Source organism: Ammospiza caudacuta, chromosome 33 (assembly GCF_027887145.1).
Source record: "Ammospiza caudacuta isolate bAmmCau1 chromosome 33, bAmmCau1.pri, whole genome shotgun sequence".
NCBI lineage: Eukaryota > Metazoa > Chordata > Aves > Passeriformes > Passerellidae > Ammospiza > Ammospiza caudacuta.
This window is the reverse complement of record NC_080625.1, coordinates 1,336,758-1,363,967: the sequence shown is the minus strand read 5'-3', so window position 1 is coordinate 1,363,967 and position 27,210 is coordinate 1,336,758. Positions and strand designations below refer to the sequence as shown.

Here is a 27,210-nt window from a genome sequence, read left to right as displayed (position 1 = left end):
ACTCATCATTTTTATTCCCGGAACTGCCCCAATTTCCCTTTTTCCCCTCATTTTCTCCCCCATTTTTTCCTCTTTTTCTCCCACTTTTCCCCAATATTTTTTCCTCTTTTCTTTCCCCTATTTTCCCCCCTTTTTTTCCCATTTTCCCCCATTTCCCCCCCATTTTCCCAAAAACAAAAAACTCCACTCATTGACTGGAAAACTCATCATTTTTATTCCCGGAAGTGCCCAAATTTCCCTTTTTCCCCTCATTTTCTCCCCCATTTTTTCCTCTTTTTCTCCCACTTTTCCCCTCATTTCCTCTCTTTTCCCCCAGAATTTTTCCCTCTTCTTTCCTCTATTTTTCCCCAATTTTTTCTCTGTTTTCCCCCTTTTTTTTCCCATTTTCCCCCCAACCAAAAAACTCCACTCATTGACTGGAAAACTCATCATTTTTATTCCCCGAACTGCCCAAATTTCCCTTTTTCCCCTCATTTTCCCCCCATTTTTTCCTCTTTTTCTCCCACTTTTCCCTCATTTTCCCCCAGAATTTTCCCCTCTTCTTTCCCCTATTTTCCCCCAATTTTTTCTCTATTTCCCCCCTTTTTTTCCCATTTTCCCCCTTATTTTCCCCCCAAAAAATTCCACTCATTGACTCCAAGACTCATCATTTTTATTCCAGAACTGCCCCAATTTCCCTTTTTCCCCTCATTTTTTCCTCTTTTTCTCCCACTTTTCCCCTCATTTTTCTCCATAATTTTTCCTCTTTTCTTTTCCCTATTTTCCCCCAATTTTTTCCCATTTTCCCCTCTTTTTTCCCCCCCATTTTCCCAAAAACAAAAAATCCACTCATTGACTGGAAAACTCATCATTTTTATTCCCTGAAGTGCCCCAATTTCCCTTTTTCCCCCATTTTTTCCTCTTTTTCTCCCACTTTTCCCCTCTTTTTCCCCCATTTTCCCCCATAATTTTTCCTCTTTTCTTTTCCCTATTTTCCCCCAATTTTTTCCCATTTTCCCCCCATTTTCCCCAAAACCAAAAACTCCACTCGCTGACTGGAAAACTCATCATTTTTATTCCGGAACTGCCCCAATTTCCCTTTTCCCCCTCATTTTTTCTTGGAGACGCCGACGGTGCGGCCGCGCCTCCCGGTGGTCTTGGTGTGCTGCCCCCTCACGCGGAGCCTGCAGGGAGAGAAAAGCACAAAAATTCGGGTTCGGCCCCAAAATTCTGCGCGATTTGGGCAATTCTAAATGCAGGGGTTTGGGGTTTTTGCCCGAAGTCGCCGTTTTTACCCCCAGAAGTGGCGCAGGCCGCGGTGGGCGCGGATTTTCTTCAGGCGCTCCAGGTCCTCGCGCAGCTTGTTGTCCAAACCGTTGGCCAGCACCTGGCAACGGGGGAAAAGTGGGGAAAATTGGGGAAAACGGGGAATTTTGGGAAAAATTTGGGGAAAAATGGAGGGAAAAATTTGGGGGAAATGGGGAAAAATTGGTGAAAATGGGGAAAAATTGCGGAAAAATTGGGGGAAAAATTGGGGAAAAATTTGGGGCAAATGGGGGGAAAAATGGAGGGAAAAATTTGGGGGATTTTGGGGAAAAATTGGGGAAAATTTGGGGTAAATGCAGAATTTTGGGGAAAAATGATGAAAAAATTGGGGGAAAATTTGGAGGATTTTGGGGAAGAATTGGGGAATAATGTGGAAAATGGGGGAAAATTGGGGAATTTTGGGGAAAATTGCAGAAAAAGGGGGAAAATTAGAAAAAAATGGGGAATTTCGGGGAAAATGGGGAAAAATTTGGGGTAAATAGGGAATTTTGGGAAAAATTGGGAAAAATGGGGAAAAATTGAGAAAAAATTGGGGAAAATGGGGAAAAATTTGGGGTAAATGGGGAAAAAATTGGGGAAAATTGGGGAAAATGGGGGAAAATTGGGGAATTTTGGAGATACATTGGGGAATTTTGGGGAAAAATTGGGGAAAATCAGGCGAAAATAGGGAGAAATTGAGAAAAAAGGGGAGAAAATAGGGGGAAATTGGGGAATTTTGGTGAAAAAAATGGGAGAATGGGAAAAAATTGGGGAATTTGGGGGAAAAATGGGGGAAATTGGGGAAAAATTGGGGAAAATGGGGGAAAAAATGGAGGGTAAAATTTGGGGGATCTTGGGGAAAATTTGGGGAATTTTTGGGGAAAAAGTGGGGAAAATTGGGGGTAAATGGGGAATTTTGGGAAAATTTTGGGGTAAATGGGGAAATTTGGGAAAAAATGGGGAAAAATGGAGGGAAAAATTTGGGGGATTTTGGGGAAGAATTGGGGAATTTTGGGGAAAAATTGGGGAAAATGGGAAAAAATTTGGGGTGAATGGGGAAAAAATTGGGGAAAAATTGGGAAAATGGGGGAAAATTGGGGGTAAATGGGGAATTTTGGGAAAAAATTGGGAAAAATGGAGAAAAATCGGGAAAAATTTGTGGGAAATGGGGAAAATGGAGGGAAAAATTTGGGGGATTTTGGAGAAAAATGGGGAAAATGGGGGAAAATTGGGGAATTTTGGGGAAAATAGCAGAAAAAGGGGAAAAATTAGAAAAAATTGGGGAATTTTGGGGAAAATGGGGAAAAATTTGGGGAAAACAGGGAATTATGGGGAAAATTTAGGGAAAATGGGGAAAAATGGGGGAAATTGAGGAAAATTGGGAAAATGGGGGAAGGAAGAGTAAAAGGCAGGGGGATGTGGGAAAATAGAAAATATTGGGGAAAATGGGGGGAAATTGGGGAGAACGGGTGGAATGGGGGAGAATTGGGAAAAAAGGGGAGGAAAAGGGGGAAATTGGGAAAAATCTGGAAGAAATGGGGGAATTAGGGGGGAAATTGAGAAAAATTTGAAAAATGGGAAAATAGGGGGGAAAAATGGGGGGAAATGGGAAAAATCAGGGGGGAAAATTGGGAAAAATCAGGGAAAATCAGGGAGGAAAATTGGGGGAAATAGGGAAAAGTCAGGGAAAAATTGGGGAAAATCAGTGGAAAATAGGAAAAGTCAGGGAAAAAACAGAGAAAAATAGGGGAAAATAAGGGGAAAATGGGGAAAAATGGAGGAATTTTGGGGAAAATTGGGAAAAATCAGGGAAAAATTATGCAAAAAATAAGAAAATTCAGAGAAAAAGGGAAAAGTCACGGAAAAACGGGGAAAATCAGTGAAAGATTGGGAAAATGGGGAGAAATTGGGGAATTTTGGGGAAAATCGGGAAAATCAGGGAAAAATTACGCAAAAAATGGGAAAAATCAGAGAAAAGATTTGGAAAAATCAGGGAAAAATTGGGGAAAAATTGGGAAATTTTGGGGAAAATTGGGAAAAATTACGCAAAAAATGGGAAAAATCAGAGAAAAAATGGGAAAAATCAGGGAAAAACGGGGAAAATCAGTGAAAGTTTGGGAACATGGGGAAAACTTGGGGAATTTTGGGGAAAATTTGGAAAAAACAGGGAAAAATTGGGAAAAAACACGTAGAAAATGGGAAAAATCAGAAAAAGATTGGGAGAAATCAGGGAAAAATTGGAGAAAATCAGTGAAAGTTTGGGAAAATGGGGAAAAATTGGAGAATTTTGGGGAAAATTGGGAAAAATCAGGGAAAAACCACACAAAAATCGGAAAAATCAGAAAAAACTGGGAGAAATCAGGGAAAAATTGGGGGAAATGAGGGGAAAATTGGGGGAAATGGGGAAAAGTCAGGGAAAAACTGGGGAAAATCAGGGGAAAATTGGGGAAAAATCAGGGAAAAATTGGGGGAAAATCAGGGAAAATGAAGGGAAAATGGGGAAAAATGGGGGAATTTTGGGGAAAGTAGGGAAAAATTGGGGGGACAATGGGAAAAATTGAGGGGAAATGGGGAAAATTGGGGAAAATCGGGGAAATTTGGGGGAAAATGGGGAAAAACTGGGAAAAAAATTGGGGAAAATGGAGGGAAAAATTGGGGGATAAACAGGGGGGGAAATTGGGGAAAATCAGGGGAAATTGGGAAAAAATAGGGGAAAATCAGGGGAAAATTGGGGAAAATCAGGGGAAAATTGGGAAAAAATAGGGGAAAATCAGGGGAAAATTGGGGAAAAGTTGGGGAAAATGGAGGGGAAAATTCGGGAAAACTGGGAAAAATTGGGGAATAAACAGGGGGAAAAATTGGGAAAATCAGGGGAAAAATTGGGAAAATCAGGGGAAAATTGGGGAAAAGCAGGGGAAAATTGGGGAAAAGCAGGGAAAAATGGGAAAAATCAGGGAAAATGGCAGAAAAATGGGAAAAAATAGGGGAAAAACACGGAAAAATTTGGGAAAATCAGGGAAAAAATGGGAAAAAATCAAGGAAAATTGGGAAAAATTGTGAAAATATAGGGGAAAATCAGGGAAAAATTGGGGAAAATCGGTGAAAGTTTGGGAAAAAAGGAGCTGTGGGCAGCTGGGGGCACCTGTGGCAGGTGAGGGGACACCTGGGGTGGCACCTGGGGACATTTGGGGACATTGGGGACCCACCTGGGAGTATTTGCCGTCCTTGACGTCCTTCTGCCTGTTGAGGAACCAGTCGGGGATCTTGTACTGCCGCGGGTTCTGCATGATGGTGATCACCCGCTCCACCTGCCACAAAAATGTCCCCAAATGTCACCAAAAATGTCACCAAGCCCGGGGGGACGGGGAGCCCCAAAATTGGGGTGAAAATCCCAAAAAACTGCACCGAAATTGGACCAAAAATGGCTGAAATAGCACGAAAAATGTCCCAAAAAACATCAAAAGCCGACCCAAAATGGCCTAAGTGTCCCCAAAAATGTCCCCAAATGTCCCCAACCCCGGGGGGACAGAAAAACCAAAATTGGGGGAAAACCCCAAAAAACTGCACCGAAATTGGACCAAAAATGGCTGAAATAGCACGAAAAACGTCACTAAAAATCCCCAATAATCCATAAAACCACCCTAAAATGGCCCAAAAATGTCCCCAAGGCCACCACAAATGTCCCCAATGTCCCCAACCCCGGGGGCACGGGGAGCCCCAAAACTGGACCAAAATTGGGTAAAAAATGGCTGAAATAGCACGAAAAATGTCACTAAATATCAACCATAAATGTCCCCAAATGTCCCCAATGTCCCCAACCCTGGGGGGACGGGGAGCCCCAAAATTGGGTGAAAACCCCAAAAACTGCAGCGAAATTGGACCAAAAATGGCTGAAATAGCACTGAAAATGTCACTAAAAATCCACTAAAACCGAGCCTAAGTATCCCAAAAGTGTCCCCAAAAATGTCCCCAAATGTCCCCAAAAATGTCCCCAAGCTCACCCGCTCCACCTGGGACAGGGGACACATGTGGGACACCCGGCCACAAAAATGTCCCCAAGTGTCCCCAACCCCAGGGGGACGGGGAGCCCCAAAATTGGGGGCAAAACCCCAAAAAACTGCACCGAGATTGGGCAAAAAGTGGCTGAAATAGCACAAAAAATGTTCCCAAAATCCCCCAAACCCAACCTTAAATGGCACAAAGTGTCCCCAAAAATGTCCCCAAAGTGTCCCCAAAATGTCCCCAAGTGTCTCCAACCCCGGGGAACAGGGAGTCCCAAAATTGGGGTGAAAACCCCAAAAACTGCAGCGAAATTGGGCCAAAAATGGCTGAAATAGCACGAAAAATGTCCCAAAAATTGTCAAAAGCCGACCCAAAATGCCCTAAAAGTGTCCCCAAAAATGTCCCCAAATGTCCCCAAGTGTCCCCAACCCTGGGGGGATGGGGAACCCCAAAATTGGGGTGAAAACCCCAAAAAAATGCACCAGAATTGGGCAAAAACCAGCTGAAATAGCACAAAAAATGTTCCCAAAATCCCCCAAACCCAACCTTAAATGGCACAAAGTGTCCCCAAAAATGTCCCCATGGCCACCAAAAATGTCCCCAAGTGTCCCCAACCCAGGGGGGACAGGGAGCCCAAAATCTGGGGTGAAAACCCCAAAAACTGCAGCGAAATTGGGCAAAAAACGGCTGAAATGTCACTAAAAATGTCCCAAAAATCAGCCCAAAATGTCCCCAAAGCGTCCCCAAATGTCCCCAAGTGTCCCCAACCCCGGGGGGACGGGGAGCCCCAAAACTGGGGGGAAAACCCCCAAAAACTGCAGCGAAATTGGACCAAAAACGGCTGAAATGTCACTAAAATCTCCTCCAACCACCCTAAAATTGTTCTGGAATTGTCCCCAAGGTGTCCCCAAGGTGTCCCCAAGGCGCCACCTTGTCCTCGGTGAGCTCCTGGCACGTTTGGTCAGGTCGGTGTCGGCCCCAAACCCCCTGGAATTCTCCCCAAATCCACCCCAAACGCCCAGAATTGTCCCCAACCCCCCTGGAATTGTCCCCAGGGTGTCCCCAAGGTGTCCCCAAAGTGTCCCCAGGGTGTCCCCAGGTGCCACCTCATCCTTGGTGAGCTCCTGGTGCGTTTGGTCAGGTCGGTGTCGGCCCCAAACCCCCTGGAATTCTCCCCAAATCCACCCCAAACGCCCAGAATTGTCCCCAACCCCCCTGGAATTGTCCCCAGGGTGTCCCCAAGGTGTCCCCAAAGTGTCCCCAGGGTGTCCCCAGGTGCCACCTCATCCTTGGTGAGCTCCTGGTGCGTTTGATCAGGTCGGTGTCGGCCCCAAACCCCCTGGAATTGTCCCCAAATCCACCCCAAAACCCCCATCAATTGTCCCCAAACCCCCATGAACTGTCCCCAAGGTGTCCCCAAGGTGTCCCCAAGGTGTCCCCAGGTGCCACCTCGTCCTCGGTGAGCTCCTGGTGCGTTCGGTCAGGTCGATGTCAGCCCCAAATCCACCCCAAACCCCCCGGAATTGTCCCCAAACTGCCCCAAAACCCCCTCAGACCACCCCAAAACTCCTAGAATTGTCCCCAAGGTGTCCCCAGGGCGTCCCCAAGGTGTCCCCAGGTGCCACCTCGTCCTCGGTGAGCTCCCAGCCCATTTGGTCAGGTCGGTGCTGGCCCCAAGTCCCTTGGATTTGTCCCCAAATCCACCCCAAAACCCCCAGAATTGTCCCCAAACCCCCAGAATTGTCCCCAAACCCCCAGAATTGTCCCCAACCCCCCTGGAATTGTCCCCAAGGTGTCCCCAGGGTGTCCCCAGGGTGTCCCCAGGTGCCACCTCATCCTCGGTGAGCTCCCAGCGCGTTCGGTCAGGTCGGTGTCCGCTCTAAATCCACCCCAAACCCCCGGAATTGTCCCCAAACTGCCCCAAAACCCCCTCAGACCACCCCAAAGCCCCATGAACTGTCCCCAGGATGTCCCCAGGGTGTCCCCAGGATGTCCCCAAGGTGTCCCCAGGGTGTCCCCAAGGTGTCCCCAGGTGCCACCTCGTCCTCGGTGAGCTCCCCAGTGCGTTTGGTCAGGTCGATGTCGGCCCCAAATCCACCCCAAACCCCCCGGAATTGTCCCCAAACCCACCCCAGACCCCCATGGATTGTCCCCAACCCCCCTGGAATTGTCCCCAACCCCCCTGGAATTGTCCCCAAGGTGTCCCCAGGGTGTCCCCAGGTGCCACCTCGTCCTCGGTGAGCTCCTGGTGCGTTTGCTCAGGTCAATGTTGGCCCCAAACCCACCCCAAATCCCCCGGAATTGTCCCCAAACTGCCCCAAAACCCCCTCAGACCACCCCAAAGCCCCATGAACTGTCCCCAAGGTGTCCCCAGGGTGTCCCCAAGGTGTCCCCAGGGTGTCCCCAAGGTGTCCCCAGGTGCCACCTCGTCCTCGGTGAGCTCCCCGGCGCGTTTGGTCAGGTCGATGTCGGCCTTGCGCAGCACCACGTGCGCGTAGCGCCGCCCCACGCCCTGCGCAGGGGACAAACAGGTGACAAACGGTGACAAACGGGTGACAAAGGGGTCACAACGCGGTGACAACGGGGTGGCAGCTCAGCCAGGCCACCACCGTGTCCCCAAACCCCTCAAAGCGTCCCCAGAGCCCTCCAGGTGTCCCCAAAACCGCTCAAAGTCCCCAAAGTGCCCCAATCCCCTGCAGGTGTCCCCAGCCCCCCTGGCAGTGTCCCCAGTGTGTCCCCAAATTGTCCCCAGCCCCCTTGGCAGTGTCCCCAGTGTGTCCCCAGCCCCCTGGCAGTGTCCCTGCAGTGTCCCCAGCCCTCCTCAGGCTGTCCCTGTGGTGTCCCCAAAAGTGTCCCCACCCCTGGCAGTATCCCCAGTGTCCCCACCTCGATGGCGGTGATGGTGAAGGCGACCCCTGGCAGTGTCCCCACAGTGTCCCCAATGTCCCCTGGCAGTGTCCCCACAGTGTCCCCACCCCCCTGTGTTGTCCACACTGTCCCCAATGTCCCCACAGTGTCTCCACCCCTGGCAATGTCCCCAAATGTCCCCAGCAGTGTCCCCACCTTGATGGCGGTGATGGCGATCCCTGGCAGTGTCCCCACAGTGTCCCCACCCCCCTGGCAGTGTCCCCACAGTGTCCCCAGCAATGTCGCCTTCATGGCAGTGATGGCGAAGGCGATGCCTGGCAGTGTCCCCAATGTCCCTGCAGTGTCCCCACCCCCCTGTGATGTCCCCAATGTTCCTGGCAGTGTCCCCACAGTGTCCCCACCCCTGGCAGTGTCCCCAAGGTCCCCACGTCCCCACCTTGATGGCGGTGATGGCGAAGGCGATCTTGCGGCGCCCGTCGATGTTGGTGTTGAGCACGCGCAGAATGTGCTGGAACTTCTCGGGGATCACCAGCGACTGAGGGGACACCAATGGGGACAGTGAGGGGACACTGGGGACAGTGAGGGGACACTGGGGACAGTGAGGGGACAGCAATGGGGACATTGGGGACAGCGAGGGGACACTGGGGACAGTGAGGGGACAGCAATGGGGACATTGGGGACAGTGAGGGGACATTGGGGACAGTGAGGGGACAGTGAGGGGACACTGGGGACAGTGAGGGGACACTGGGGACGGTGTCACTGCTGGTGTTGAGCACGCGCAGAATGTGCTGGAACTTCTCGGGGATCACCAGCGACTGAGGGGACACCAATGGGGACAGTGAGGGGACACTGGGGACAGTGAGGGGACAGCAATGGGGACATTGGGGACAGTGAGGGGACACTGGGGACAGTGAGGGGACATTGGGGACACTGGGGACGGTGTCACTGTTGGTGTTGAGCACGCGCAGAATGTGCTGGAACTTCTCGGGGATCACCAGCGACTGAGGGGACACCAATGGGGACAGTGAGGGGACACTGGGGACAGTGAGGGGACACTGGGGACAGTGAGGGGACACTGGGGACGGTGTCACTGTTGGTGTTGAGCATGCGCAGAATGTGCTGGAACTGCTCAGGGATCACCAGAGACTGAGGGGACACCAATGGGGACAGTGAGGGGACACTGGGGACAGTGAGGGGACAGCAATGGGGACATTGGGGACAGTGAGGGGACACTGGGGACAGTGAGGGGACATTGGGGACATTGGGGACGGTGTCACTGTTGGTGTTGAGGATGCACAGAATGTGCTGGAACTGCTCGGGGATCACCAGAGACTGAGGGGACACCAATGGGGACAGTGAGGGGACACTGGGGACAGTGAGGGGACACTGGGGACGGTGTCACTGTTGGTGTTGAGCACGCGCAGAATGTGCTGGAACTGCTCGGGGATCACCAGCGACTGCGGGGACACCAATGGGGACAGTGAGAGGACAGTGAGGGGACAGCAAGGGGACAGCAAGGGGACAGTGAGGGGACAGCAATGGGGACAGTGAGAGGACAGTGAGGGGACAGCAAGGGGACAGCAAGGGGACAGTGAGGGGACAGCAATGGGGACAGTGAGGGGACATTGGGGACGGTGTCACTGTTGGTGTTGAGCACGCGCAGAATGTGCTGGAACTGCTCAGGGATGACCAGAGACTGAGGGGACACCAATGGGGACAGTGAGGGGACATTGGGGACAGTGAGGGGACAGCAATGGGGACACTGGGGACAGTGAGGGGACACTGGGGACACTAGGAACAGTGAGGGGACACAGGGGACAGGGAGGGGACATTGAGGAGAAATTGGGGACACCAATGGGGACACTGGGGACTTCTCGGGGATCACCAGAGACTGAGGGGACAGCAGGGGACAGCAATGGGGACAATGAGGGGACATTGGAGACATTGAGGGGACACTGGGAACTTGTCAGGGATCACCAGTGACTGAGGGGACAGCAATGGGGACATCGGGGACGGTGTCACCGTTGGTGTTGAGCACACATAGAATGTGCTGGAACTGCTCGGGGATCACCAGGGACTGAGGGGACACTGGGGACATTGGGGACATCAATGGGGACAGTGAGGGGACAGTGAGGGGACATTGGGGACATCAATGGGGACACTGGGAACCTTTCAGGGATTACCAGGGACTGAGGGGACACAGGGGACACTGGGGACAATGAGGGGACACTGGGGACAGCTGGGATCGCCAGGGACTGAAGGGACACTGGGGACAGTGAGGGGACATTGGGGATCTCAGTGAGGGCATTGGGGACATTGAGGGGACACTGGGGACATCGGGGACTGAGGGGACAATGGGAACTTCTCAGGGACCACCGGGGACAGTGAGGGGACACAGGGGACAGTGGGGGGACCTTGAGGGGACACTGGGGAAATTGGGGATCACCAGCGACTGTGGGGACAGTGAGGGGACATTGGGGACATCACTGGGGACAACGGGGACATCTGGAGACACTGGGGACATCTGGGGACACCAGGGATCACCATGGGGACATTCAGAGGGGACACTGGGGACAGTGCAGGGACATCAGCAGGGACATAGGGGACATCACTGGGGACATTGGGGACAGCAGGGACTGAGGGGACATCACTGGGGACACTGGGGACATTGAGGAAACATTGGGGACATTGGAGACATTGAGGGGACATTGGGGACATCAGGGACACGGAGCACTGAACAGACTGAGGGGACATTGGGGACCATCAGGGACATTGGGGACATCGGCGCGGGGACAGCCCCGCGATGGTTTTTGTGAGGGTTAAGAAAAACTTTAGGAGGGTTTGGGACGATTTCAGAGAGCTGGGGACACCTGGAGGGAACTGGGGACACTCTGGGGACAGTTTAAGGGGACTGGGGACAATTTTAAGGGATTCGGGACAGTTTTAGGGCGGTTTGTGACAATTTTGCGAGCGGCTCTTGGGGGCATTTTAGCGACACTTTGGGGACATTTTGTGGCCGCTCCGGGCCGAGCCCGCCGTGCGGGGAGCGAAGGCCGCCATGACACCTGAGGGAGGGGGGATCGGACATTCGCGCCCCTCCCGCCGCCATCGCCGCTCTCCACCGCCCCCTCCCCGCCCCGCCGCCTCCCTCGGTGCCGCCGCCATCGCCCCGCGCCCCTCCCGCCGCTCTCCGCCCTCCCCTCGCGCCGATGGCGGCGGATCCCGCCCGGAGCCTCACCATGGCTGCGGCCTGCGCGGGGCTCTGCCGGCGGAAGAAGAAGGCGGACGTGACGTCACGCGCACGGCCGTGCGTCAGCAAGATGGCGGCGCAGGCGGAGGTAGCGCCGGCGGCGGGAGAGGTTTGAGGGGTCCCGGGGCGGTTTTTGGGGTTTTTTGGGGTTTTTTTGGGGTTTTTTGTGGGGTTTTTGTGGGGATTCAGGAGGGGTTTGGGATCGCGGCGGTCACTGAGGCGGTTGTGCCGCAGGTGGCGGCGATGGAGGCGCCGCTGGAGGCGGAGCTGGAGGCGGAGCTGGACCTGGAGGGGGCGGAGCTGGAGGAGGTGGATGGTGAGAGAGGGGCGGGGCCATTAAAAAGGGGGCGGGGCCATTAAAATGAACGGGTAATTAACGCTGAATGAGGGGGCGGGGCCAGACAGGCGGCTGGCACGGAGGGGGTGGGGCCTGCAGGTAGAAGTGGGCGTGGTCCAAGCAGTGAGGCGTGGCCCAGAGGCCTCAAAAGGGGCGTGGCTTTTACTTTATTTGTATGCATGCGCCCTTCTGGGGGCGTGGCCATGACCTTATTTGGGCATGCCTATCACCCTGGGGCCGTATTGCCGCCAATGGAGGGGGCGTGGTCTGAGGGAAGGGGCGTGGCCTGGCTGGACTGAACCATTTGGGCAGTGCCGGGGTAGGGGGGAATATTCCCCAATTCCCGCCCCTTTTTCCCCATTTTTTTTTGCTTTTTTTTTCCTTTTTTTTTGCATTTTTCCCAAATTTTCACACTTTCCCCATTTTTTTCCTCAAATTTTCCCGTTTTTCCCCCATTTCTCCCAGTGCACATCCAGGAGAACCTGGAGGACGCCCTGGTGCAGGAGGCGCTGCAGACCGTGAGTGGCTCCTCCCCAAAAATGTCCCCAAAAATGTCCCCAAAAAATCCCAGAAAGTCTCAAAATGTCCCCAAATGTCCCCAAATATTCCCAGGTGTCCCCAAAGTGGCCCCAGGTGGCACCAAATGGCTCAAAATGGCCCCAAATGTCCCCAAACGTCACTAAAATGGCACCAGAACGGCACCAGGTGTCCCCAAGTGTCCTCAGGTGTCACCAAAGTGTCCCCAAGTGTCCCCAAATGTCACTAAAATGGCCCCAAAATGTCCCCAAATGTCCCAAAATGTCCCCAAGGTGTCCCCAAGTGTCACCAAATGGCCCCAAAGTGTCCCCAAATGTCCCCCAAGTGTCACCAAAATGCCCCCAAATGTCACTAAACTGGCCCCAAATATCCCTAAAATGTCCCCAAGTGTCCCCAAGGTGTCCCCAAGTGTCCCCAAATGCCACTAAATGTCCCCAAGGTGTCCTCAAACGTCACTAAAATGGCCCCAAATGTCCCCGAAAATCCCCAAAAAATCCCCCAAAATGTCCCCAAGTGTCCCCAACATGTCCCCAAGTGTGCCCAAGTGTCCCCAAGTGGGGCCAAATGTCCCCAAAGTGTCCCCCAAAATCCCGAAGATGTCCCCAAATGTCCCTAAAAATCCCCCAAATGGCCCCAAAATGGTCCCAAATGTCACTAAAATGTCCCAAGATGTCCCCAAAATGTCCCCAAGGTGTCCCCAAGTGTCCCCAAAGGTCCCCAAAATGTCCTCAAGTGTCACCAAATGGCACCAAAACTCCCAAAATGTCCCCAAGTGTCACCAAAATGTCCCCAAGTGTCACCAAGTGTCCCCAAAACCACCAAAATGTCCCCAAGTGTCACCAAACGGCCCCAAAATGGCACCAAATGTCACTAAAATGGTCCTAAATGTCCCCAAATGTCCCCAGATGTCCCAAAATGTCCCCAAGTGCCCCCAGATGGCCCCAAAATGTCCCCAAGTGTCACCAAAGGGCACCAAAACTCCCAAAATGTCCCCGAGCTGTCCCTAAGTGTCCCCACATGGCTCCAAAATCACCAAAATGTCCCCAAGTGTCCCAAAATCCCCAAAATGTCCTCAAGTGTCACCAAATGGCCCCAAAATGTCCCGAAATGTCCCCAAAATGTCCCCAAGTCTCCCCCAAAATCCCAAAGAGGTCCCCAAATGTCACTAAAATGCCCCAAATGTCCCCAAAGTGTCCCCAAGTGTCCCAAAATGGCACCAAAATGGCCCCAAATGTCCCCAAAAAAATCCCCAAAACGTCCCCAAATGTCCCCAAATGGCTCCAAATGTCCCCAAGTGTCACCAAAATGTCCCCAAGTGTCCCAAAATCCCCAAAATGTCCTCAAGTGTCACCAAATGGCCCCAAAATGTCCCGAAATGTCACTAAAATGGCCCCAAAATGGCACCAAATGTCCCCAAAAATCCCCCCAAAAATCCCCAAAATGTCCCCAGATGTCCCCAGGTGTCCCCAAGTGTCCCCAAAATGTCCCCAAGTCTCCCCCAAAATCCCAAAGAGGTCCCCAAATGTCACTAAAATGCCCCAAATGTCCCCAAAGTGTCCCCAAGTGTCCCAAAATGGCACCAAAATGGCCCCAAATGTCCCCAAAAAAATCCCCAAAACGTCCCCAAAGTGTCCCCCAAAATCCCCAAGATGTCCCCAAATGTCAGTAAAATGTCCCCAAGATGTCCCCAAAATGTCCCCAAATGGCTCCAAATGTCCCCAAATTTCACCAAAATGTCCCCAAGTGTCCCAAAATCCCCAAAATGTCCTCAAGTGTCACCAAATGGCCCCAAAATGTCCCGAAATGTCCCTAAAATGGCCCCAAAATGTCCCCAAGTGCCACCAAACGGCCCCAAAATGGCACCAAATGTCCCCAAAAATCCCCCAAAAATCCCCAAAATGTCCCCAGATGTCCCCAAAATGTACCAAAATGTCCCCAAAATGTCCCCAAATGTCCCCAAGTGTCCCCAAAATGTCCCCAAGTGTCCCCAAATTGCCATTGCAGGGCGTGGACCTGCGCCAGTACTCGCGGCAGGTGGAGCTGGAGCTGCAGGAGGTGGAGAGAGCTTCCATCCAGGACTGTATCCTCAAAAGTGTCCCCAAAGTGTCCCCAAGGTGTCCCCAGGGGTGAAATCCCCGAAAATCCAAAAATTTGGGATGAAAAAACCCCAACATTTGGCATCAAAATCCCCAAAATTCCCCCCCAAAAAATCCCAAAATTTGGCGCCAAATTCTCCAAAATTGTCCCCAAAGTGTCCCCAAATCGCCCAAAGTGTCCCCAAATCCCCCAAAATGTCCCCAAGGTGTCCCCAAGGTGTCCCCAAGGGCGAAATCCCCAAAATTGCAAAAACTTGCGACCCAAACCTTAAAATTTGGCACCAAAATCCAAAAATCTGGCCTGTAATTCCCAGAGTTCGGCACCAAATTGTCTTCAATTGTCCCCAAAGTGTCCCCAAATCCCCCAAAGTGTCCCCAAAGTGTCCCCCAAAATGTCCCCAAGGTGTCCCCAAGGGTGAAATCCCCGAAATTCCAAAAATTTGGGATGAAAAAACCCCAACATTTGGCATCAAAATCCCCAAAATTCCCCCCCAAAAATCCTAAAATTTGGCGCCAAATTCTCCAAAATTGTCCCCAAAGTGTCCCCAAATCGCCCAAAGTGTCCCCAAATCCCCCAAGGTGTCCCCAAGGTGTCCCCAAGGTGTCCCCAAGGTGTCCCCAATGTCCCCCAAGTGTCCCCAAAGTGTCCCCAAAGTGTCCCCAAAGTGTCCCCAAAGTGTCCCCAGTGTCCCCAAGGTGTCCCCAAAGTGTCCCCCAAGGTGTCCCCAAAGTGTCCCCAAGGTGTCCCCAAGGTGTCCCCAATGTCCCCCAAGTGTCCCCAAAGTGTCCCCAAAGTGTCCCCAAGGTGTCCCCACAGTGTCCCCAGTGTCCCCAATGTCCCCCAAGTGTCCCCAAAGTGTCCCCAAGGTGTCCCCAAAGTGTCCCCAATGTCCCCAAAGTGTCCCCAAAGTGTCCCCAATGTCCCCAAAGTGTCCCCAAGTGTCCCCAAAGTGTCCCCAAGGTGTCCCCAAAGTGTCCCCAAAGTGTCCCCAAAGTGTCCCCAAAGTGTCCCCAATGTCCCCAAAGTGTCCCCAAGGTGTCCCCAAAGTGTCCCCAAAGTGTCCCCAAAGTGTCCCCAATGTCCCCAAAGTGTCCCCAAAGTGTCCCCAAAGTGTCCTCAAGGTGTCCCCAAAGTGTCCCCAAAGTGTCCCCAGTGTCCCCCAAGTGTCCCCAAAGTGTCCCCAAGTGTCCCCAAAGTGTCCCCAACGTGTCCCCAAAGTGTCCCCCAAGTGTCCCCAAAGTGTCCCCAAGGTGTCCCCACAGTGTCCCCAATGTCCCCAAAGTGTCCCCAAGGTGTCCCCAGTGTCCCCAAAGTGTCCCCAAGTGTCCCCAAAGTGTCCCCAAGTGTCCCCAAGGTGTCCCTTGACCCCTCAGACATCCGCGAGAGCGAGAACATCGCCGAGCTGCACAACCAGATCAGCGCCTGCGACGCCATCCTGGAGGTGAGACACGGCCCCAAGTGCCACCAAAGTGTCCCCAAGTGCCACCAAAGTGTCCCCAAGTGCCACCAAATGTCACCAAAGTGTCCCCAGGTGGCACCAAATGGCCCTAAAATGACCCCAGACGTCACTAAAATGTCCCCAAATGGCCCCAAAATGGCTCCAAGTGGCACCAAAATGGCTCCAAATGGTCCCAAAGTGTCCCCAAAGTGTCCCCAGGTGTCACCAAATGTCCTCAGGTGGCACCAACCCCTCAGAACCCCCAAAAATCCCAAAAAATCCCAAAAAATCCCCAGTGAAACCCCTCAAAAATGCCATGAAATGGCAAAAAAAAAACCCCAAATTGTCCCCAAAGTGTCCCCAAGTGTCCCCAAATGTCACCAAGTGCCACCAAACTGTCCCCAAGTGCCACCAAAGTGTCCCCAGGTGGCACCAAATGGCCCTAAAATGACCCCAAACGTCACTAAAATGTCCCCAAATGGCCCCAAAATGGCTCCAAGTGGCACCAAAATGGCTCCAAATGGTCCCAAAGTGTCCCCAAAGTGTCCCCAGGTGTCACCAAATGTCCTCAGGTGGCACCAACCCCTCAGAACCCCCAAAAATCCCAAAAAATCCCAAAAAATCCCCAGTGAAACCCCTCAAAAATGCCATGAAATGGCAAAAAAAAAACCCCAAATTGTCCCCAAAGTGTCCCCAAATGTCACCAAGTGTCACCAAATGGCCCCAAAATCCCCTCCAAAAGCCACAAAATCCCCAAAAATCGCTCGAAAAATCCCTAAAAATCGCCCTGAAATCGCCAAAAAAGCCCCAAAAAATGCGAAAAAAATTCCTAAATGTCCCTAAATTGTCCCTAAATGTCCCCAAGTGTCCTCAAATGTCCCCAAATGCCACCAAAACCCTTCGAAAGAGCTGCAAAATCCCCTAAAAATGCCTCCAAATCCCATTAAAATCACCCAAAGAAATCCCCTAAAAATGCCCCAAAATCGCCAAAAAAAGCCCCAAAACCTTGGGAAAAAACCCCAAATGTCCCCAGATTGTCCCCAAAGTGTCCTCAAATGTCCCCAAACCCACTAAGAACCCTCTGAAACAGGAACAAAATCCCCGTAAAATCACCCTAAAAATCACTAAAAAATGCTGGAAAACGGCCAAAAAAGCCCCGAAAATGGCCAAAAAAAGCCCCCAAAAATTTCCAAAAAATTCCCAAAAATTCCCAAAATGTCCCCAAGTGTCCCCAAATGTCCCCGTGGGCTGGAGGAGACGCCGGGCTCGTTCCAGAGCTCGCTGAGCTCCCTCAGCTGGGAGATCCCAGCCACAAAACGGCCCCAAATTGACCCAAAACGGCCCCAAATTGTCCTAAATGTCCCCAGATTGACCCAAAGTGTCCCAGTGTCCCCAAAGTGTCCCCAAGTGTCCCCAAATGGCACCAGAATCCCCTCAAAAAGCCAAAAAATCCCCAAAAATCGCTCGTAAAAATCCCCTAAAAATCGCCCTGAAATCGCCAAAAAAACCCCAAGAAATGCTAAAAAAAAATCCCAAATGTCCCCAATTGTCCCTAAACTCCCAAATGTCCCCAAATGTCCCCAAAGTCACCAAGAGCATCCCAATAATGCTGCAAAATCCCCCCAAAAAATGGATAAAGGTTCCCCAAAAGAATGCCCTAAAACCCCCAAAAAATGCCCTAAAATGGCCAAAAATCACGTGAAAAATCCCCTAAAAATCACCCTAAAATCGCCAAAAAAGCCCCAAAAATTGCCAAAAAGACCCCAAAATTTTCCCAAATTGTCCCCAAATGTCCCCAAACTCATGAAGAACGTCCCAATAATGCTGCAAAATCCCAAAAAAAGGCTTTAAAATTCCCTTTTAAAATGGCGTAAAACCACTAAAGAATGCTCTAAAATCACCAAAAATCACCCTAAAATCGCCAAAAAAAGCCCCAAAAAATTCGTAAATGTCCCCAAGTGTCCCCAAATGTCCCCATGGGCTGGAGGAGACGCCGGGCTCGTTCCAGAGCTCGCTGAGCTCCCTCAGCTGGGAGATCCCAGCCACAAAACGGCCCCAAAATGACCCAAAACGGCCCCAAATGGCCCAAATTGACCCAAAATGGCTTCAAAGTGTCCCCAGATTGACCCAAAGTGTCCCAGTGTCTAAAATGTCCCCAAATTGTCCCCAAAGTGTCCCCAAATGGCCCCAAATGGACCAAAATCCCCCAAAAATGGCTCAAAAAATCGCCCTAAAAATCGCCCTAAAATCGGCAAAAAAAGCCCCAAAAATCACCAAAAAGCCCCAAAATTGTCCCAAAGTGTCCCCAAAGTGTCCCTAAAAGGTCCCCAAGTGTCCCCAAATGCCACCAGAACCCTTCAAAACCGCCACAAAATCCTCTGAAAATCACCCAAAAAATCACTAAAAAATGCCGTAAAACGGCCAAAAATCGGCCAAAAATGGCCAAAAAAGCGCCAAAAAATTCCAAAAAAAATCCCCCAAAATTCCGAAATGTCCCCAAATGTGTCCCCAGCGCATGGAGGAGACGCCGGGCTCGTTCCAGAGCTCGCTGAGCTCGCTCAGCTGGGAGATCCCAGCAACAAAACGGCCCCAAATTGACCCAAAACTGCCCCAAATTGACCCAAATTGACTCCAAATGTCCCAAATTGACCCAAAATGGCTTCAAAGTGTCCCCAGATTGAGCCAAAGTGTCCCAGTGTCCCCAGAGTGTCCCTCAATGTCCCCGAGTGTCCCCAAAGTGTCCCCAGAGTGTCCCCAAATGGCCCCAAATGGACCAAAATCCCCCAAAAATGGCTCAAAAAATCTCCTAAAAATCACCCTGAAATCGCCAAAGAAACCCCAAAAATCGCCAAAAAGCCCCAAAATTGTCCCAAATTGTCCCCAAAGTGTCCCTAAAAGGTCCCCAAATGCCACCAGAACCCTTCAAAACCGCCGCAAAATCCCCTAAAAATCACCCAAAAAAATCACTAAAGAATGCCGTAAAACGGCCAAAAATCGGCCAAAAATGGCCAAAAAAGCGCCAAAAAATTCCAAAAAAAATCCCCCAAAATTCCGAAATGTCCCCAAATGTGTCCCCAGCGCATGGAGGAGATGCTGGGCTCGTTCCAGAGCTCGCTGAGCTCGCTCAGCTGGGAGATCCGGGCGCTGCAGGGCCAGGCCGGGGCCATGAACCTGAGGCTGCGCAACCGGCGCCAGGTCCGCGAGCGGCTCGGGGGGCTCCTGGACGAGCTCGTCGTGCCCCCCACCATGATCAGGTGGGGAAAAAAAAAATGTTTTTGGGAAAAAACAGAAAAAAAACGGGGTTTGGGGGTGAAAAAATGGAGTTTCTGGGTGAAAAAACGGGATTTTTAGAGCAAAAAATGGCGGTTTTGGGAGCCAAAAATGTGAATTTTGGCAGCAAAAAATGGGGTTTTAGAGACCAAACCCAGGTGTTTTGGAGACATAAACCTAAATAAATGGGATTTTAGGATAAAAAATGGGGTTTGGGGGTGAAAATTCCCCAAATTGGGATTTGGGTCAGAAGTTGGGGATTTTGTGCATCCCAGGGGGCTCCTGGACGAGCTCGTCGTGCCCCCCACCATGATCAGGTGGGGAAAAATTCTAAAAATCTCCATTTTTGGGGAGAAAAAGAAAAAAAAAACGGGGTTTGGGGGTGAAAAAATGGAGTTTCCGGGTGAAAAAATGGGATTTTTAGAGCAAAAAATGGGGTTTCGGGAGCCAAAAATGTGAATTTTGGGACCCAAGAATGGGGTTTTAGAGACCAAAAAAAAAAGGGATTTGGGGCGGAAAAATGAGATTTTGGGGGGAAAAATGGGATTTGGGGGAAGAAATGGAGTCCCCAGTGACCTCCCCGAGTTCCAGTCCCAGTTTGGGATTTCCGTGCAATTTTCCCATTTTTGGACGGATTTTGCTGCAACTTTCCCATTTTTTGACAGATTTCCATGGGGTTTTCACCGTTTTTTCCCGTTTTTTCCCCATTTTTCCCATTCCCACTGTGATCCTGGACTCCCCAGTGACCTCCCCGAGTTCCAATCCCAGTTTGGGATTTCCATGCAATTTTCCCATTTTTCCGTGGATTTTAATGGAATTTTGATGCAATTTTCCCATTTTTGGATGGATTTCGATGGGGTTTTCACCGTTTTTTCCCATTTTTTCCCCATTTTTGCATCCCCAGTGTGATCCCGGAGTCCCCAGTGACCTCCCCGAGTTCCAATCCCAGTTCCAGTCCCAGTTTGGGATTTCCGTGCAATTTCCCCATTTTTGGACGGATTTTGCTGTAACTTTCCCATTTTTCCATGGATTTCCAAGGGGTTTTCACCGTTTTTTCCCGTTTTTTCCCCATTTTTCCATCCCCAGAGTGATCCTGGAGTCCCCAGTGACCTCCCCGACTTCCAATCCCAGTTCCATTCCCAGTTTGGGATTTCCATGGAATTTTCCCATTTTTCTGTGGATTTTAATGAAGTTTTGATGGAATTTTCCTGTTTTTGGACGGATTTCCATGGGGTTTTCACCGTTTTTTCCCATTTTTTCCCCATTTTCCCCCTCCCCAGAGTGATCCCGGAGTCCTCAGTGACCTCCCCGAGTTCCATTCCCAGTTCCAGTCCCAGTTTGGGATTTCCGTGCAATTTTCCCATTTTTGGATGGATTTTGCTGTAACTTTCCCATTTTTTGATGGATTTCCATGTGGTTTTCACCGTTTTTTCCCGTTTTTTCCCCATTTTTGCATCCCCAGTGTGATCCTGGAGTCCCCAGTGACCTCCCCGAGTTCCATTCCCAGTTCCAGTCCCAGTTTGGGATTTCCATGGAATTTTCCCATTTTTGGATGGATTTTGCTGTAACTTTCCCATTTTTTGATGGATTTCCATGTGGTTTTCACCGTTTTTTCCCGTTTTTTCCCCATTTTTGCATTCCCAGTGTGATCCCGGAGTCCCCAGTGACCTCCCCGAGTTCCAATCCCAGTTCCAGTCCCAGTTTGGGATTTCCGTGCAATTTCCCCATTTTTGGATGGATTTTGCTGTAACTTTCCCATTTTTCCATGGATTTCCATGGTGTTTTCACCGTTTTTTCCCAATTTTTCCCCATTTTTCCATCCCCAGTGTGATCCTGGAGTCCCCAGTGACGTCTCCAAGTTCCAATCCCAGTTCCAGTCCCAGTTTGGGATTTCCGTGCAATTTCCCCATTTTTGGATGGATTTTGCTGTAACTTTCCCATTTTTCCATGGATTTCCATGGGGTTTTCACCGTTTTTTCCCGTTTTTTCCCCATTTTTGCATTCCCAGTGTGATCCTGGAGTCCCCAGTGACGTCCCCCGAGTTCCAGGCCCAGCTGGTGGCCCTGGACGCTCAGCTGGGCGCGGTGAAGGACGCCGCCTTCCGCGACACCCTGGCCTGCGCCGACGTCCAGCACGTGCTCGACCGCCTCAGGATCAAGGTGAAAAACCCGGAATTTCACCCCAAAAACCCCCAAAATCCCAGCCCTAAAATCCTGGCAATTAGCTCCAAAAATCCCGGTCCAAAAATCCCAAAATACCCCAAAATCCCAGCCCAAAAATCCCAAAATTTCTGCCCAAATTCCCAGGAATTACCCAAAAAAAAAAAAAACCAACCAAAAATCCCAGCCCAAAAATCCCAAAATACCCCAAAATCCCAGCACAAAAATTCCAAAATTTCTGCCCAAATTCCCAGGAATTACCCAAAAAAAAAAAAAAAAAACAAAAATCCCAGCCCAAAAATCCCAAAATCTCCCAAAATTCCAGAGCAAAAATCCTGGGAATTGTCCCCAAAAATCCCGGTCCAAAAATCCCAAAATATCCCAGAATTCCCGACCAAAAATCCCCAAATTCCCAGGCCAAAAATTGCAAAAAATCCCCAAAATCCCCCAAATTCCTACCCCCAAAATCCCGGAAATGACCCAAAAAACCCCCAAAAATCCCAGCCCAAAAATCCCAAAATATCCCAAAATTCCAGACGAAAAATTCCAAAATTTCTGCCCAAAAATCCCAGGAATTACCCCCAAAAAAACCCAAAAATCCCAGCCCAAAAATCCCAAAATCTCCCAAAATCCCAGCCCAAAAATCCTCAAATTCCCAGCCCAAAAATTGCAAAAAAATCCCTGAAATTCCCAAATTCCCAGCCCAAAATCGCAAAATTCCAGGCCAAAAATCCCCAAATTCCTACCCTAAAAATCTCAGCAATTACACAAAAAAATCCCCAAATTCCCAGCCCCAAAATCCCAAAAATTCCTGAGAATTACCCCCAAAAAATCCCCAAATTCCTGAATTTTCCTTGAATTTTCCCTGAAGTTTTCCTGAATTTTCCAAATTTTTTCCTGAATTTCCCTGAATTTTCCCCAAATTTTTCCTGAATTTTCCCCTGTTTTTTTCTGATTTTTTTTCTGAATTTTCCCTCAATTTTCCTAAATTTTTCCTGAATTTTTTCCTGAATTTCCCTTGATTTTTGCCAAATTTTTTCTGATTTTTTCCAAATTTTCCCTGAATTTTCCCAAATTTTTCCTGATTTTTTCTCAAATTTTTCCTGAATTTTTCCTGATTTTTCCCTGACTTTCTCTAAATTTTCCCTCACTCTTCCCTAAATTTTCCCCTGAATTTTTCCTGATTTTTTCCCGAATTTTTCCCGCAATTTCCCCTGAATTTTTCCTGATTTTTTCCAGAATTTTTGCCGATTTCCCCTGAGTTTTTCCCAAATCTTTCCTGATTCGCTCCTGGAATTTCCCCAGATTTTTTTCTGAATTTTCCCAGAATATTCCCCAATTTTTTCCTGAATTGTTCCTGATTTTGTCCCAATTTTTCCTGATTTTCCCTTGAATTTTTCCCAAAATTTTCCTGATCTTTCCCTAATTTTTTCCTAAATTTTTCCTGATTTTTCCTGATTTTTTTTTCCCAATTTTTCCCTGATTTTTTCCCAAATTTTTCCTGAATTTTTCTGATTTTTCCCAATTTTTTCCTGAATTTTTCAGTTTTTTTCCCCAAAATTTTCCAAAATTTTTCCTGATTTTTTCTTGATTTTTTTCCATTTTTCCCAAATTTTCCCGCAATTTTTCCTGATTTTTTTCTTGAATTTTCCCCAAAATTTTCCAGATTTTTCCATAATTTTCTTTCTAAATTTTTCCTGATTTTCCCCTGAATTTTCCCCAAATTTTTCCTGAATTTTTCCTGGTGTTTTGCCAACTTTTTCCTGAATTCTTCCTGATTTTTTCCCAAAATTTTCCTGTTTTTTCCCGAATTTTTTCCTAAATTTTTCCTGATTTTTCCCTGAATTTTCCCCAAATTTTTCCTGAATTTTTCTTGGTGTTTTGCCAATTTTTTCCTGAATTTTTCCTGATTTTTTTCCCAATTTTTTTCTTGAAATTTTCTGGGTTTTTTTCCCAAATTTTTCCAGATTTTTTCCTGATTTTTCCCAATTTTTTCTTAAATTTTCCCATTTTTTTCCCCAAATTTTTCCTGATTTTTCCCTGAATTTCCCCCGATTTTTCCCCCAATTTCCCCTGATTTTTATGGAATTTTCTGGAACGTTTCCCGCAGGCAGTGACCAAGATCCGGGAGTTTGTGCTGCAGAAGATTTTCTCCTTCCGGAAGCCGATGACCAATTACCAGATCCCGCAGAACTCCCTGCTCAAGTTCAAGTGAGGCGCCCAAAACCCCCAAATCCCAAGCACAAAACTCCCAGGAGTTACCCCAAAAAATCCACAAATTCCTGCCCCAAATTCCTGGGAATTACCCCAAAAATCCCCGAATCCCCACCCAAAAATCCCCAAATTCCCATGCAAAATTTCTGGGAATTGCCCCAAAAAATGCCCCAAATTCCACCCCAAAATCCCAGGAATTATCCCTCAAATCCCCAAAATCCCTGCCCAAATTTCCTGGGAATTACCCCAAAAACCCCCAATTCCTGCCTAAAAATCCCCAAATTCCAACCACAAAACTCCAAGGAATTACCCCAAAAAATCCACAAATTCCTGCCCCAAATTCCTGGGAATTACCCCAAAAATCCCCAAATTCCCACCCAAAAATCCCCAAATTCCAACCACAAAATCCCCAGGAATTACCCCAAAAAATCCACAAATTCCCACCCAGAATTTCTGGGAATTGCCCCAAAAAAACCCCAAATTCTCACCCCAAAATCCCAGGAATTATCCCTCAAATCCCCAAAATCCCTGCCCAAATTTCCTGGGAATTACCCCAAAAATCCCCAAATTCCCACCCAAAAATCCCCAAATTCCAACCACAAAATCCCCAGGAATTATCCCAAAAAATCCCCCAAATTCCACCCCAAAATCCCAGGAATTATCCCTCAAATCCCCAAAATCCCTGCCCAAATTTCCTGGGAATTACCCCAAAAACCCCCAATTCCTGCCTAAAAATCCCCAAATTCCAACCACAAAACTCCAAGGAATTACCCCAAAAAATCCACAAATTCCTGCCCCAAATTCCTGGGAATTACCCCAAAAATCCCCAAATTCCAACCACAAAATCCCCAGGAATTATCCCAAAAAATCCCCAAATTCCCACCCCAAAATCCCCAAATCCAACCACAAAACTCCCAGGAGTTACCCCAAAAAATCCACAAATTCCTGCCCCAAATTCCTGGGAATTACCCCAAAAATCCCCAAACTCTCACCCCAAAAATTGCAGGATTTACCCCAAAAAAATCCCCAAATTCTCGGACCAAAAATCCCCAAAATTGTCACCCCAAATTCCTGGGAATCATCCCCAAAAAAATCCCAGATTCCCACCCAAAAATCCCAAAATTCCCTCCCCAAAATCCCAGGAATTATCCAAAAAAATCCCCAAATTCCAGCCCAAAAATCCCAGAATTATCCCCAAAATATCCACAAATTCCCACTCAAAATTTCTGGGAATTGCCCCAAAAAATTCCCAAATTCCAGCCCAAAATTCCTCAAATCCCACCCCAAAATCTCAGGAATTATCCCCAAAAAAATCCCCAAAATTCCCACCCAAAAATCCCCTCAATTTGCAGCCCCAAAATCCCAGGAATTACCCCCCAAAATTCCCAAATTTTGATGCAAAATCCCCAAATTTCTGCCAAAAAATGCCCAAATTCCCAGCAAAAATTCCAGCCCCAAAATCCTGGAAATGACCCCAAAATCCCAAATTCCAGCTCCAAAATCCCAGAAATTCCTGCCAAAAAATCCCCAAATTCCCAAATCCCAAAATTCCCCCAAAATTCCCCCAAATTCTCTCTGGGATCTTCCTCAGAGAACCCAGAAAGGCCCCAAATTGAGGGAATCCCATCCCAAAAATGCCCCAAAAATCCCTAAAAAAACCCCAAAAATCCCTGAAAATTCCCCAAAACCTCCACCTCCATCACCCAGAATTCCCAAAAATTCCCTAAAAATCCCAAAATTTCCCAAAAATCCCCAAAAAAATCCCGAAAATCCATCTTGGATCTTCCTCAGAGAGCCCAAAATCGGAGGAATCCCATCCCAAAAATGCCCCAAAAATCCCAAAAAAAACCCCAAAAATCCCCCAAAACCTCCACCTCCATCACCCAGAATTCCCAAAAATTCCCTAAAAATCCCAAGATTTCCCAAAAATCCCCAAAAAATCCCCAAAAATCCCAAAAAAAATCCCGAAAATCCATCTTGGATCTTCCTCACAGAGCCCAAAATCGGGGGAATCCCATCCCAAAAATGCCCCAAAAACCCCCAAAAAACCCCAAAAATTCCCCCCAAAACCTCCACCTCCGTTCCCCAGAATTCCCAAAAATTCCCTAAAAATCCCAAAAATCCCAAAAAATTCCCCAAAATCCATCTTGGATCTTCCCCAGACAGCCCAAAATCGGGGGAATCCCATCCCAAAAATGCCCCAAAAATCCCAAAAAAAAACCCCAAAAATCCCCCAAAACCTCCACCTCCGTTCCCCAGAATTCCCAAAAATTCCCTAAAAATCCCAAGATTTCCCAAAAATCCCCAAAAAATCCCCAAAAATCCCAAAAAAATCCCGAAAATCCATCTTGGATCTTCCTCAGAGAGCCCAAAATCGGAGGAATCCCATCCCAAAAATGCCCCAAAAATCCCAAAAAAAACCCCAAAAATCCCCCAAAACCTCCACCTCCGTTCCCCAGAATTCCCAAAAATTCCCTAAAAATCCCAAGATTTCCCAAAAATCCCCAAAAAATCCCCAAAAATCCCAAAAAAATCCCGAAAATCCATCTTGGATCTTCCTCAGAGAGCCCAAAATCGGAGGAATCCCATCCCAAAAATGCCCCAGAAATCCCAAAAAACCCCCCAAAAAAACCCCAAAAAACCCCCAAAAATTCCCCAAAGCTCCACCCGGAATTCCCAAAATTCCCAAATTTCCCGAATTTTGTGGATTTCCAGGTTTTTTTTCCAGTTTTTGCTGGGGAACGAGCGGGGGGTGGCGCAGGAGCTGCGCGATCACTACGTGGACACCATGAGCCGCGTCCACTTCTCCTACTTCAAATCCTACACCGGCCGCCTCATGAAGATCCAGGTGAGAAATTCCGGAATTTTTGGGAATTTTGGGGAATTTTGGGGAATTTTGGGAGGGGTTCATCCCAGGTTTTGGGGGGTTTTCAGGGAATTTTGGCCATTTTTGGGTGGATTTTACTTGGAATTCCCCCCCAAAATCTGAATTTTGGTCTTCCCCTCGTGAAGATCCAGATGGGAAATTCGGGAATTTTTTGGGAATTTTGGGAATTTTTGGGAATTTTTGGGAAATTTTGGGAATTCTGGTTGATGGAGGTGGAGGTTTTGGGGGATTTTTGGGGTTTTTTGGGGGTTTTTTGGGATGGGATTCTCCCAGTTTTGGGCTCTCTGGAGAAGATCGAAGATGGATTTTGGGGAATTTTTTTGGGATTTTTGGGGATTTTTGGGGATTTTTGGGGAATTTTTTGGGATTTTTTGGGAATTTTGGGAGGGGTTCATCCCAGGTTTTGGGGGGTTTTCAGAGAATTTTGGCCATTTTTGGGTGGATTTCGCTTGGAATTCCCCCCCAAAATCTGAATTTTGGTCTTCCCCTCGTGAAGATCCAGGTGGGAAAATTTTGGGAATTTTTTTGGAATTTTTTTGGAATTTTGGGAATTTTTGGGAATTCTGGGTGATGGAGGTGGAGGTTTTTAGGGATTTTTTGGGGTTTTGGGGGTTTTTTAGGGATTTATGGGGCATTTTTGGGATGGGATTCTCCCGATTTTGGGCATTCTTGGGAAGATCCAAGATGGATTTTGGGGAATTTTTTTGGGAATTTTTGGGAATTTTTGGGAATTTTGGGGAATTTTGGGGAATTTTGGGAGGGGTTCATCCCAGGTTTTGGGGGGTTTTCAGGGATTTTTGGCCATTTTTGGGTGGATTTTACTTGGAATTCCCCCCCAAAATCTGAATTTTGGTCTTCCCCTCGTGA

The 27,210-nt window shown here is 48.9% G+C and overlaps 2 protein-coding genes across 2 annotated transcripts in view; one reads left to right on the top strand and one right to left on the bottom strand.

The window, feature by feature from the left end:
- Positions 1-1,031: 1,031 nt before the first annotated feature.
- On the bottom strand, positions 1,032-11,584 carry RPS18 (ribosomal protein S18). Its single transcript, XM_058822653.1, has 6 exons — positions 11,393-11,584; positions 8,591-8,689; positions 7,712-7,798; positions 4,491-4,592; positions 1,275-1,366; positions 1,032-1,163 (listed from the first exon to the last, which is right to left on the bottom strand). Exons 1-6 carry the CDS (start codon positions 11,393-11,395, stop codon positions 1,088-1,090), a joined length of 459 nt encoding a protein of 152 aa, XP_058678636.1. The 5' UTR covers positions 11,396-11,584; the 3' UTR covers positions 1,032-1,087.
- VPS52 (VPS52 subunit of GARP complex) overlaps positions 11,499-27,210 on the top strand; it is a 53,251-nt gene continuing 37,539 nt past the window's right edge. Inside the window, exons 1-9 of the mRNA XM_058822529.1 lie at positions 11,499-11,513; positions 11,639-11,720; positions 12,207-12,259; positions 14,283-14,358; positions 15,749-15,816; positions 18,892-19,067; positions 21,092-21,242; positions 23,353-23,453; positions 26,172-26,304. Of these exons, the coding sequence (XP_058678512.1) occupies positions 11,648-11,720; positions 12,207-12,259; positions 14,283-14,358; positions 15,749-15,816; positions 18,892-19,067; positions 21,092-21,242; positions 23,353-23,453; positions 26,172-26,304 (831 nt within the window). The 5' untranslated portion in view covers positions 11,499-11,513; positions 11,639-11,647. The remainder of the gene's footprint in view (positions 11,514-11,638; positions 11,721-12,206; positions 12,260-14,282; positions 14,359-15,748; positions 15,817-18,891; positions 19,068-21,091; positions 21,243-23,352; positions 23,454-26,171; positions 26,305-27,210) is intronic.